At 41.1% G+C, this 14,395-nt stretch overlaps 1 protein-coding gene and 1 long non-coding RNA gene across 45 annotated transcripts in view; one reads left to right on the top strand and one right to left on the bottom strand.

Annotated features, from left to right (window-relative positions):
* The window catches only part of LOC145437426 (uncharacterized), a 134,546-nt gene that overhangs the window by 3,047 nt on the left and 117,104 nt on the right, over positions 1 to 14,395 (top strand). The gene's annotated exons all lie outside the window — the stretch shown is intronic.
* Positions 1 to 14,395, bottom strand: part of LOC145437410 (uncharacterized) — a 183,328-nt gene that overhangs the window by 136,921 nt on the left and 32,012 nt on the right. The window contains exons 1-5 of one of the 44 annotated variants that reach the window (XM_080314655.1): positions 10,274 to 12,763; positions 10,066 to 10,212; positions 9,819 to 9,872; positions 9,710 to 9,754; positions 9,343 to 9,399 (exon numbers count right to left, since the gene is read on the bottom strand). The exons of 42 other annotated variants lie outside the window; for them this stretch is intronic. In XM_080314655.1, coding sequence (XP_080170781.1) covers positions 9,343 to 9,399; positions 9,710 to 9,754; positions 9,819 to 9,872; positions 10,066 to 10,212; positions 10,274 to 10,346 — 376 coding nt within the window. In that variant the 5' untranslated portion in view covers positions 10,347 to 12,763. Of the gene's footprint in view, positions 1 to 9,342; positions 9,400 to 9,709; positions 9,755 to 9,818; positions 9,873 to 10,065; positions 10,213 to 10,273; positions 12,764 to 14,395 lie in introns of those variants that run through there. One more of the 44 variants, XM_080314656.1, reaches the window with a different exon arrangement.

The raw sequence follows: 14,395 nt of genomic DNA, 5'->3' as shown, positions 1-14,395 counted from the left end.
TATTTTATTGCTGACGTAGTATCCTGATCCGCAGGCCCACGCGTGCCCACGAGTGCGGTTTAAAATTCACAACTCCTGTAATTTTATTACTTTGCTTCCGTATTTGGGACAACGCTTCGCGGGTGTGTTAGGTATTGATATGTTCTCGATATGTGTTGAAGTATTTTATATGTATATATAAACTAGATATCGTAGAAGCGTATATTGAAGGTAGCATGGCTATGATGCTGTCAGTATTGTCTTCCTGGAGGTAAACAATAAGTACAATCACCATTTCCGTGAAAAAATCGTTCCTCAGGTTCAAATTTACATCCGCTTCTAATAATCGGCCTATCCGCCTTTCATCCCAATTTTGACCAAATTGGTAATTGAGGGTGACCAGCTGGATAGATCTTGTCAATATGTCCGACGCGTCTACGTTATCATTAAATTATTGTTTGATTTGTCTCAAATATATACAAAGATATCATCTCCGTAATTCCCCGGTCCCCATATAAGTACATTGTATTGCGCTTTAGCTAATAATGCTAATTTAATATAGTGCGGCCTGCAAATGGATTCAGATGTTGAATGCGTCTAGCGAGCTGAAAAGTTTGCCCCTCTCTGCCATAAATCAACTGTAACCCTAACCCACCTCCAACCCTAATATCCCTAACCCTCAACCCTAATGTTACCCACCCGTAACCAGGGCTGTGGAATCGGAGTCGGAGTCGGTGGAGTCGGAGTCGGAGTCTGGGTAATTTTCGCTTGATGGAGTCGGTGTCGGAGTCGTGAAAACTATGATAGCTGGAGTCGGAATCGGATTCGTGTGAAAATACTGACTGGAGTCGGAGTCGGAGTTTGTGAGAATGACCCTGACTTCGACTCCGACTCCAACTTCTCTATCATGAAAACATTTGCTTTCAAGGAATTTTCAATATAATTTTTATATGCCCCCAATCACTGTTAATATTAACCATACAGATCAGGTGCGGCCAACCCGTGGCACGGAGGCCAAATTTGGCACACGAGAAGGTAATTCTGCGAGGTAATTCTCGAAAGTATTTACGACATCAGGTACAATTGCAAGGCCAACCAAAATTTGTTTAGCATGACCGCGAAATTTGATGATGACTATAAAACAGCAGTTCTGGCGCATTGACGTAGGCCTATCCAGGGGCCAGCCACATTTATCCCAGATCTTGGTATATGACCATAAAGTAGAAAATTTCATAGCAGATTTATTTGACTTGAAATTTTTCTCGGTACTTCGCATGATTCATTGTCACTAGATTTCTTGCATTCAGTATTTGAGCCCCCTTCTGAAAATTATAAATACATATTATTCACAGAATTGAGTCTAGCTATATTCGCAATTAGGAGATAAAGTGTCGTCTAACATGCGGCTTCGCTTGAGCACTCGCAGCGAGATCGTCAACAAAGCATAGAGGCATGTTCACTAGGGTTGTCCATAATTTGGAAAATCTCAAAATTTATGCGTATCCATGTCTAATTCTATAGATTATAGTTAAAAAACGTCAATGAACCTGCAATAAGCTCACGGGAAAGTCGTTAACATTTGTCTAAATGCGTTTGAAAGTAGCTGCCGTAGAGTGGGCGTGTCAGCGACCATAGAACGGCAAGCAGACTAGTAATCACGAAATCACGGCGTTTGATTAGCTAATCTGCTACGCTTCAATGATCACAACATTGGCGGCTTGTTGATCAGCTGGTCAAGGAGTCGGCTAACGGCGGTGATTCTGTAAGCGCATTATAGGTTGGTCCGCCAATAATGATTTAGGATTAATTCAGAACATGTTGAGTAACGAAACACATGATGAACAAAGAACAGCTGCTTCACAATATCTTTAAATACATGACTGGATGGCTTATTGTGAAGGTAACCGTTGTAGCCCGTATGCCTTGATTTCATTGATGGAAAGCACAAAAACAAGCGGAAAAATATTGTAAAGGCGCTTATGCAAGTGACAAACGAATTTCTAGTTTCAGAGGGGATGTACCATCATTTTATACAAATATAAAGCTTGACATTGACACTACTTTGTCTGATCTTATTAGGCTGTTGTCGTGGTATATAATTGAAGTCTTGAATGCTGTAAGGGCTGGATGAATCTGTCATTTATGCTTGGCACTTGTCAGATTATTGCAGAATAATGGATCATACCCGCAAGTGCTGTCAAAGTCGTCAATGATGCCGCGAAAAGAGGTCTAAAGATAAGCACAGACTATGCTGATAGGACCAGAAAAAAGACAGTTTGCTTGCATTGCTTAGCATGTCCTTAATGAATCTTAGATCATTAACGGCTGCATCACTATACTAATGCTTGAATCAAACCAGACATGGTCACAAAAAGGATGTATTGAAGCGGTGTGGTAGTTACACTCTTCTTCAGAAATCCAATGTAAGCTACCTGGTCGGCCCACATATCTTCTGAGCATACAGGATTGTGTCCAGAATCCATATCACATGGTATGCTGCACCAGTTCGGCGATGTCTAATATGCCTTACCTGCGCCCAGAAAACAGGACCACTTGGTGTAATCTCAAGCATATAAGATATGTAGGCTATTTCTGGTATCTATACATACTTCTATAAGTTAACAATCATTCGCTGTTTCACCTCTGCCATGCCTGCAATAAGCTATTGTTGCACTAAAGCTATCGGTATCTAGTTTTAACACTAAAACATTCAATGACCAGATGTCTCATCATATTATTAAATCACCAACGTACAATGCGCTTACAGAATCATTGACGTTAGCGAACTTCTCGAACTAGTATAAGCACATAATCAGCAAGCCGCTGTGGTCGTGACCATTCAAGCATTGCTGATTAACCAATCAAGAGACGTGATTTCGTAACTACTAGTCTTCTCGCCGTTCTATGGTCGCTAACACGCCCACTCTACGGCAGCTACTTTCAAACGTATTTAGACAAATGTTAACGACTTTCCCGTGAGCTTATTGCAGGTTCATTGATGTTTTTTATCAATAATCTACAGAATGAGGCATGGACACGCATCTTTTTTGAGATTTTCCAAATTATGGACAACCCTAATGTTCACTAGGGTTGTCCAAAATTTGGAAAATCTTACAAATTCTCAGTTGTAATGTCTTATTCTATAGATTATTGATAAAAAACGACACTGAGCCAGAAAGAAGCTCACACGAAGGCCGTTAAGATTTCGTGCAAAGCGTTTGAAAGTAGCTGCCGTAGAATGGGCGTGCCACCGACCATAGAACGGCGAGAAGACTAGCAATCACGAAACCACGGCTCTTGATTGGCTAATCGGCTATGCTTCAATGACCACGACAGCAGCAGCTTGCTGTGTAGGTGATCAAGGAGTCTGCTACCGGCGGCGATTCTGAAAGCCCATTGTATGTAGGTTGACATATAATGATTTAGGATTGATTCAGGGTATGTTGAGGTACGAAATACATGATGAACAAACAACAGCTGCTTCACAAAAACGTCTAAAGCATGACCGCTTTATTATGAAGAGAACCGCGGTAGCCTGCATGCCTTGTTTTCAACGAGAGAAAGCATAGGCGCTTATGCAAGTAGCGACGGATTCCTAGTTTCAGAAAGATATCCTTATTGAATACAAAGATAAAACTTAACAGTGACACTACAACTTGTGTGATCTTATTGGGCTCAGGTTGTAGTGCATAGTTGAAGTTTTGAAAGCTCTAAGGATCGGTTGAATCAGCGGGTTATGCATCAAAATGTATTCACTTGCAAGTGTTGTCAAAGTCCTTGATGATGACGCAGAAAAGAGGTGTAAAAGTAAGCACATACTATGCTGGACATGATATGGCAAAGTCCTTAATGTCGCGCAGAAAAGGGGTGTAAAAGTAGGCACAGACAATGCTGCATAGTGCATAGCACCCAGCATAGTTTGTACATATCATATCAAGCATAGTCTGTGCTTGCATTTAAACATCGTTTCTGTGGCATCATTAGGGACTTTGAAAACACTTACAAGTGAATTCAATTTGCTGTAAACATCTGACAAGTGCCAAGCCTAAGTGACGTTTGATTCAGCCGATCCCTAGAGTATTGAAAACTTCAATTATGTACTGCAACCTGAGCCCAATAAGATCGCACAAATTGTAGTGTCATTGTTAAGCTTTATCTTTGTATTCAATAATGATATAGCCTTTCTGAAAGTAGGAATCCGTCGCGATTTGCATAAGCGCCCATGCTTTCCCTCGTTGACAACAAGGCATATAGGCAACGGCGGTTTCCTTAACAATAAAGCGGTCACGCTTTAGACGTTTTTGTGAAGCAGCTGTTGTTGTTCATCATGTATTTCGTACCTCAACATACCCTGAATCAATCCTAAGTCATTATCTGTCAACCTACATACAATGCGCTTTCAGAATCGCCGCCGGTAGCAGACTCCTTGATCACCTACACAGCAAGCTGCTGCTGTCGTGGTCATTGAAGCATAGCCGATTAGCCAATCAAGAGCCGTGGTGTCGTGATTGCTAGTCGTCTCGCCGTTCTATGGTCGGTGGCACGCCCATTCTTCGGCAGCTACTTTCAAACGCTTTGCACGAAATCTTAACGGTCTTCCTGTGAGCTTCTTTCAGGCTCAGTGTCGTTTTTTATCGATAATCTATAAAATAAGACATTACAACGGAGGATTCGTAAGATTTTCCAAATTATGGACAACCCTAATGTTCACTGATACCGTCGATTTCAACGCACATCATCCTACGTGGGGAAGCCAACGTATGAATGGAAACGGGCGCCATCTTCACTTTGCTATTAGTTCAATGGACTTGGTAGTGTTGAACACCCATAAACCGACGAGACTTAATATTGCGATGCCAAAAATCCTGGTTCTACATCATTACTGGACTTGACCCTTGCATCGAAAGATGTAGCATACAAGATGTCAACAACGGTATTGGACCACCTACTGGGTAGTGACCACTACATTATTGTAACGACAGTAAATGTGCCCAGATCCGATCCGACAGACGAAGGTCATTTCACATCGTGGTCGCTTCACAAGGCCAAGTGGGAAAAATTCCGAAAGGTCAGTGGCACAAGCTTTGCAATGATTAAGGAGTCCGGCCGATATACGGTGGGGGCTATCACCGACGCAATAATATCGTCAGCATCTGACAGCATACCTCTAACCAGACCAATAGCGAAACAGAGCATACCATGGTGGACCAAGGACTGCTCGAAGGCAGTTAGACTGAAACGAGCCGCACATTGCAAAATGAAACGCAGCTTCTGCACAGAAGATGTTATCGAGTTCAAGCGACGTCGGGCAGAAGCAAAAAAGGTTGTGCTGCAAGCGAAAAAATCTCATTGGCAAGATTTCTGTACTTCATGTGACAGCAACACCAAACTAACTCGGGTCTGGCGAGCAATACGCTCCGTAAGCGGTAACGTATCCTGGAATCGCATCCATACCATTCAGTCGAACGGCATCGTTATCACCGACAACAGAATGAAGGCAGACGCAATGGGTTCACATTTTGTCTCAATAAGTAGCGGGGACACTATCGATGAACCGACTAGGCGTCGACACGAACTCGTGCGATCTGAAATAATCGTCCCAGCATTTAATGATTCTGGCGATCACTAGGATATTAACTCTCCCTTTTCTTTTATAGAATTAATACGGGTACTCAAACACAGAAAAATCTCGTCTCCAGGACACGATAAACTGTGCTATCCCATGTTCACAAACCTGTCAACCGAATGCAAAGAAGATATCCTAAGATGTATTAATTCATTGTGGTTAGAAGGGAAGTGCCCAAAAAGCTGGAAATACTCGATAGTGATACCACTTCTAAAGTCCGATAAAGAACCAAGTAATCCAGCCTCGTACAGACCGATTTCACTCACAAGTACCTTTTGCAAAATTATGGAACGCATGATATGTAATCGATTACGTTGGTGGCTCGAAATAAACAAATTGCTTCATCCGGCACAGAGCGGCTTTCGCACCAATCGATCGACCCGAGATTCTATTTTGTCACTCCATGACGACGTATGCAAGGCCCTGTGGAATAGGCGATCTGCCGTTGCCGTCTTCCTGGATTTAGAGATGGCCCACGATCGCATGTGGCGCGGCGGGATGTCAGCAAAACTGGTGAAAATGGGACTTTCTGGAAATATCATTAAATGGATTGACTCTTTCCTGTCTGAACGAACCATGCAAATCCGACTAGGGTCAACATTATCACAAATTTTTTCCATAGATAACGGTACTCCACAGGGCAGCGTGCTTTCCCCCCTACTCTTCACGGTCATGATGAACGACCTGCCAGAGAACATTACTTCCAATATCAACCTATTCGCAGATGATATATGTCTCTGGGAATCCGGGCTGGTTACAGACACGCTATTATCTGACGTACAGAAATCCCTGAGCGAAGTATCTAAATGGTGTGACGAGTGGGGTTTCAGAATAAATGTCGAAAAATCAGCAGCAGTTTTATTCACCAGGAAACGTAAAACACCAGCGGTTCAGCTGAGAGTGTCGAACTGTCTGCTTCCTGTTAAAAAAGAATATAGATACCTAGGAATCATCTTTGATTCACTACTATCTTACAGACAGCACACAGATTCGGCAGTAGATAAATGCAACAGGCGTATAAACGTACTTCGCCTGCTGTGCGGCACACAATGGGGTGCCTCAAAATCAAGTCTTCTCTCGTTGTATAGAGCACTTATCCGCTCCGTCGTCGAATATGGCTGCAAAGCATATCTCTTATCTCCAAAATACGTACTGAAAGCAATTCAAAAAATTGAGAATATGCAGTGGGGCAATGGGAAGCACTCCCATCCACGCACTTTTGCACTCGTGCAGGGAATTACGGTACACATACGTCACTTGCGTGCATGCGCAGTAGCTAGATGTAAAATTGCCGCCAACAATGAACACATTTGCTCCCACGTTATTGAAGACTCTTGGTCTGAGATCTTCTCGGATTCTTCTCTCTTCTGTACTTTCAACATGCTGTCACAACTGCCAATGTTCGAGGAAATCACCTTTCGAAAAACGTGCCCAATAGCTCCCTGGTCGGTTGTAAACTGTGTGGTAGATACTCATCTGTGGTTACTCACACAGCAAATGGAGAATCCTCTCCAAATTCAGATCGAATGCGAGGAATATATCAGTCATCATTTTCAAAATCATACGAGGATATTTACAGATGGGTCGAAATCAGAGGAAACGTGTGGCGGAGCATATTATGTCCAGGATTTAGGGGAAGTTGGTAAGATCACGTTAGACAGAAGACTGTCGATTTTTTCTGCGGAGTTGATTGCAATTCGAGAAGGACTGTCTTGGGCAGTCGAGCAGTGCCCACAATAGGATGATCTGCTTATTCTCTCGGACAGTCTTGGTGCCTTGGTGGCCATCGAAAATAGTCACACAGAAAACGATATATTTCGGGAAATTGCCGGAAGATGTGGTGTATTATCTTCCAATGCCATCTCAGTCACATTAATTTGGGTCCCAAGTCACAAGGGGATCAGCGGTAGCGAGACCGTTGACAAGCTGGCAAAGCAAGCGGCATCCGAGCATACTCACAGCAGCACCATGAGATTACAGCGAGGAAATGCAAGTCCCTCATTCAAGAGCATTGCCAGTCCAAATGGAAATCAGAATTTTTCAGCAATGCGGAAAATTCCTTTTACCCAAATTTATTTCGAACCACGAGTTTCCATGCCCCGGTGCTATCATTGCCAAGATAAGCCTACGCTATACTTATCCGTCTACAAACAGGTCATTGCAAACTGAACTCTCATCTGCATAGATTAGGGATTCACGATACTGGACAGTGCGAACGCTGCGGCGTACCGGAAACCGTTGAGCATTACGTCATTCACTGCACCAAGTATGAAGGCCCTCGACAGTATCTGCGGGACCAAATTGGAGACGCCGTTCCTTTCCGCTTGGAAACATTACTGGTCAATCCTCTTACCATGGGCACTCTGATAGAATATGTCCTACTAACCGGTCGAGAGTTATAAAGATATAAAAGGATATCTGATACTCTCATCATAGATCTGGTGCAAAAGACCATTACAAGTCGAGCACCAATATTTAACTTATACAACAACAACAACAACGACGGCGGTAGTTTGATCACATGTAAATTAGCTCCTAAGAATGACGCTCCAAAATACCCCTTGCGTCCAAATTATATACGTTTGATATCCACATCGCGAACTCGTTGGTGAATATAAACATTATAATTGAATATTTGCTGTCAAGCGATTTTAATCACAATTACACAAGTAAACGGTTGATTTGGCGTGACCATGCACATGTTGTGTGATAGGACTGTGGCATGTACATGTACACACGCATGTCTGCATGGATGGGCGTTCGACAAGTGTCGACATTGGGACATACACGGTTGTTGAATTCTGTTATGTTGAATGTAGGTTTGCGGACTCAGAGGAGATGCTTTGTCGCTAGAGTTGCATTCAAAACAATTGTGTTTTAAAACACTTTGTTTAAAACAGTGTTTCAAAAATTAGATTAAAAAAAAGTTTTTTAAACATTTTATAGTTATGCCACAATTGTGTGAATACTTTCGACAAAACATGTATAGATTGAGGCTACGGACGATTTTCGGGCGATATAGTGAGCGTGTACAGTATGGAATGGTTGCAACCCTCGAAATCCTTTTTGCTTCAACAGTTATAGCGCGTAAACATATATCATTGTTAAAGAATGGGTGTCCTGATTATGTTGGCCGCCGACCGTAAAAATGCTGCATACGATGTAATACCCGTTAGACATCATTTTGGTCCCTTTATGACAGGTTTGAAAGCCTTTTTCATCTAAGGAGCCATATTTACCCCCTATTTTCAATATTCAATGTCAATCCTCTGTGACGTCCCAATTACAATTTCATGACGTCATGACTAAAAACAAACAAACAAAAACAATAAAAAAATGTTTTAAACATCTCTGTGTTTAATTGATTTTTGCTTCAAATGCAGCTTTATTTGTCGCATCTACACGACATTTATTGCTAAAATTGAGTCATTTGTATAGGATTCTAAGATAAATGAGTGTTAAGCGATTTCCATCGTTTATAGTTATTTTAGGTATCTGAATTACTTCACTCGTAACCAGATTATACATATACTAATGAATATACACACTACTTTGATACTTTGCCCCTGTGCACAATATAACAATGCGTTTTATATTATTGAAATATCTTTTGGCAATGAGAAGAAACGTCCTTAAAACTTTTATGCAGTGTAGAGAAATTAAAATGTTGAAGTGCAACGAATATTCATATAGGATCATGCATCATGTATGAGATTCAAGGTCGAAATTCGACTCACCATTCAACATATTCTTCAGCTTACGTAGTTCTATCTTGATCTCGGAAATTTCAGAGCCTGATATTTCGTTGCAATGTATGCAAGATGTATGAATGTGTATGTGGTATACAGTCAAGACAGATTGCGGTGGTCAGTATCACATAAGTTACGGTGCTTACGTAGAAGTAGAAAAATGATGCTGAAGTATATAGGCCTGTACAAGTGGAAATATGACTTCAAGCAGAAGTCAAGGCGAGCTATCAACGTAAGCGATTTATATACAGAGCTTAACAGTGCTGGTCTCAGATACTCGACAAGTACAGCCAATTACTTCGTGATATATCCACTAACAGTCGTGTATAGTATATGTTTCTGTGCTTTGTCTTACCTGACGTTTCCAGTCTCATTCGAACTGCGTTTGAGGAATGCGCATCTGTGAGTACAGTCGATAACTAATATTGGCATGACAATATCGCGATAATTATTAAAGCACTCACAATTTCTATTTTTCTGCTTCATGCTTTCGAATTCTGACCTCAGTTTGGTGATTTCTGTAATTATTCCCATTCCGATTATATGATATCGCCTTCTCTCTATGTTATAGATGACGAAACGCACACTGGCGTAGGGTCACATTCCGGATTGTATGAATTTGGGTTCCTATTATTTTCATCACATAACGATATACAACTCTATAATTTCTACAAATTTACTCAGTATATAGTGGTCAATATCAATACTAACCGCCCATCCATTCCCGCTTGACTTGGTATACGTACACGAGCGACGAAATTATGAATATCAAACTGACAAGCAATGCGAAGAATGTCAGCAATGCGCTAGTGAGGTTCACGCCGACGATTCTGTTGTCTTGTTTTCTTCCATTCGCTTCTGCATTATCACAATATATTCACTCAAGCAATTTAAAGTAATCGATTATTGGGTGTATTACTCATCAACGGATCTACGCTTGCTGAGATATCGTCCGTTGGAGAAATCTTAGTCGTAGTCATTTCAAAATCCATGATCAGATTGGGCCGAGTTCAAACCTTCCTCGCCTGTCCTACGTGCTCCCGAATTCAGGTAGTAAGACTTGCTGTTTTGTATTGCTCTTATATGTGCCATTCAGTTTCCATTTATATATTGCAACAAGGTCGCTCGCAATTCAGCAAAACCAGATGCACACGCAACTGCAAGTCTGATCGCGGGTCGTGGGTCGTAATTCGCTGCGTAATACAGACTGTCGTCGTGGTGGCGAGATAGCGTATTGTAGCATGATTCACATCTGCAACACCAATGGATTTTGGGCTCGAGTCCGACCGAGGTCGACTCCAGAATTCGCATATCTTAGTGTCGGAGGTTTATCAATAGATAGGCTATAGGCTCCTCCTCGCCATCTCATTCGTGGTGTCTGATATTTACCAACCGAAGCGTTTCAAAATGCGTAGACCCTGAAGTCGGGCTATTGTGCTAACAATAACATCAGAAAATGTAACATTAGGATTATGACTTACTTAATACCATGATAAAGTTTAATCAATTCGCTCTAGTAATTTGATTCTTTACTGCTAATTCTTTTCTATGTTTGTATCACGTTTCTTGAGGCCTTCGCGAGCCGCACAAAATGTTGTAGCCCGCCGCATGCAGCCCGCGGGCCGTAGTTTGCCCACCCATGGTCTAAGGGCACTTCATATACACTTCGTAACAAATCAGTCTCATATTTCAATGGTGGGGTTCAAATTTTCTGAAAGCCATTTATATCACAAAAGTCACATCATGCAGCCGGATTCGTAACAAAAAATCAGTATCAGGAACCACTAACCAGTATAATGCTAAGCGGTTCGTTGATCTCATAAAACCTCGTGATACCGTTCCACAGAACCGTTGCGTACCGGTTGAATGCGACCACCGTATGATAAGGCATATATATATGCGTTGCCTACCTAACCATACTGTCTTCTGCAGACCCCTCATTGACTGCAACAACCGATATGAAACTTCTATCATAATATCCATTTCTGTAAAACGTATATGGGGGCGACCAAAATTCAAATGCATTCCAAGGGTTAATTTTTAAAAATTTTAAATGAAAAACACCTACTAATATTTATAGATGATCTCTGTTATTTTTTTATTACAATTCGCGATTCGCCACCAATGTACCAGGTGAAAAGAGTTCTATATGTTGCTACTATAGTCAAGCATACCGGGTCACGATCAAAATCGATAAATCATATTCCTATGAGGCTATTTCTTTTATATATACTTTGCGTAAGAGTATTTGTAAAACACCGCTAGCATAAATGTAATCCCAATGATTGTATGGGTGGTTGCACTTGTGACTTATACTTTTCCAATGATTTTGACACTCTGGTAAACAGTTACGCCACAGGCTACAGTGTTCCAGGTAACAATTTAATAACGCCAGGGGCAAGGCAATATAAATATTTGATCCACATTCTACCCAAAATAATTGCTAATACACTCTCGCTGTACTAATGGCTCCACTTGTAGTGAAACCTGTTTTTTGAAACCTGTAAGCCTGTTGGCTGCTTTATTTTTTAGGTGTTTCGATTATTATCTTGGCGATGTTTCTATTATTGGCACATTAGGGGTGAGATTCTCAAACAGACCACTGAGCGTATCGTAGAGCAAACTTTGGTGCCCCTGTATCACCATCCACCGTGATGTTTCAATATATAGTTTGATAGGTGATGAGATGGGAAACACGATGTTCGGTGTTTTTCCATGATTCGCATTGCAAAGAAATACTTTGATTGGGCAATCTTGGTGGTTTTGTATTGCTTGCAAAAAGCACTACAAGGCCAACAGAATTGTCCAATCGACTGAAGTATTTCTTTGCAATAAGAATCATAACAAAATACAGATCATCATGTTTATAATCTCATAGCATATCAAACTATAAATATAAACATAACTGGGGGGTACCATACTTAGAGATCCGGAAAAGAGGGAAGTTTTAACAAAGTTACAAAACGGACTAGAATACGAGTAATTTGAAAATCTTTATGGGAAATTATGCTGAAGTAACAAAAAAAGTCACTTTTCCAGCTGGACTCATGAACGATCCTCTCTAACGTACTTTAGGTTGCTCCAACCAGAAATGAAGATAAGTAGTAGAATTCTAACATTATGTGGGAAAACACCTAATTTGCATACGTCAGGTCAAAATTTGGTCAAAATTAAGGTTTTTAGGGTAAAAAAATGTCAAAAGTATGATTTGTTTTTAGGTAAAAACAATCGCTCTACTGATTATCTGATTGTCAATATGATTGGTGGAAGTACAAAACCTCAATGCAACCACCCATAAACATTGTAATTCTATTTATGGTAGCGGTGTTTTACTAATACACTTTCACAAGGTACATATAAAACGAAAAGCCGCATAAGAATATGATTTATAGATTCTGACCATTTGTCAATGAGCACCATACCATACAGAGCTATTTTCACATTGGGCATTGCACGTTCAGAGAACTATTTCGCGCGCATGTAGTTTGAAATACCAATACAAGACATATTTTCATATAGGTCACATACTATATATAGAATCATCGCGTGACATATATTGAGATGAAATCATCGCAAAATACGCCGCGCACGTACTATTCGCACATACTATTTCATCTCTTGGCAAGCAGAATGGAAGCAACAGTAATTCACGAGAGCCGCCAGAGGACTTTCGGTTTTAAACTTAACCTGCAGGTGCATGATGTGCTACTTGTGGAGATACAATTAGCAGTGAAAATAACTTGCCAATTCAGCATGTTGACGTTGACCTACTCGTATGGAGATTTGGGATTGAAAAATTTCAGTGACCTACACGGAAGTTATCTTTCGCACATGCTAAAGAACAAACAGCAATACTATGGGAGTCTGGCAGACTGGCACAGACTGTATAGTAATTGCAGACCGTATAGATGCCTCGCTGAACGTGTTCCAATTATAAATATTCGATTGAGGTAATAGTTTAATAGGTCACTTGCAGTAAACTGTAGTGATGTGACAATGTTGCTGCGTTGTCATACGGTGCAACCGACATTCATCATATTGTTTTCCTGATACTACTAGAGCAGGGCTTTTCAACCTGTGGGATGGTACGCCCGTGTGCGAGTGAAAAAAATAGACTCACATTTGCAAGTTAATTAACGCAAATTTTACCCCTTCAAGGGTTATTAAAGTATGGGTCGCAAAGGGTATAATTGTGGGTCGACACGGTGCCAGAGCTATCTGTTAATATGTATGTAATATTTTTTGAATTTATTGCACATGAAAACGTAAAGTTTCGGCCACGCTCATAAAATGCGGTGCCAAAAGCATCAGCGGCGACAATACCCTGGCTAAAATGGCCGTCGCCGTATGGCTAAACCTTACGATATGCTCCGTTGTCGGCATTCGGCACCGAATAGACCCGTTCATGCATAACATAACATCGTCATATAGTTTATAGTAATGAATTACGAAACATGATAAAACTAATCGATGGCATCGAGCTTGTTTATACATCGCGTAAGACCGAAACCGCAATTCATCCCCCCTCGTTGTTCCCGGGCCGCCTTAGGGTGACCGTCTGTGGGGTTCACTTTATTACTGGAATGCGCGAATTATTTGTTCTTTGGTGAAAGGCGTGTTTGTGTTGTCTAGTCGCGATAAGCGCAAAAAAGAATTTCATGCATGAATTTTGTCAATAAAATTGGAGATAGCATATTTTCCTGGTACTCTTTCATCCGACGTGCTCGGATTTACCGGTGGAGCTGAGGGCGGTGCTGTCTTCGTATATTTGAGACACATATTAAACACAAAGTTAATTATACATCTTTAACGGCCCCGTTGTCATTAAATACATGGTTGTATGTTGTAATTCATAGCCTCCAAAAACATTGGAATCGCTCCAACGTACACCAGATAAAAGCTATCATCATTCACTCTGTGGGAGGCATTTGTACTATGATGCTCAGATTGCCAGGACAGGACTATTCAGCGCCAGCCATTTAGGCACCAGTGTGAACAATGAAAAATTGGAAATTGCTATATAGAAGGTGTTTGCTAACAT

Source organism: Botryllus schlosseri, chromosome 4 (genome assembly GCF_051294905.1).
Source record: "Botryllus schlosseri isolate E-star chromosome 4, Bs_hap1, whole genome shotgun sequence".
NCBI classification, from domain to species: domain Eukaryota; kingdom Metazoa; phylum Chordata; class Ascidiacea; order Stolidobranchia; family Styelidae; genus Botryllus; species Botryllus schlosseri.
Note: the sequence above shows the minus strand (reverse complement) of the source record. Positions and strands in the feature narration are given on the sequence as shown.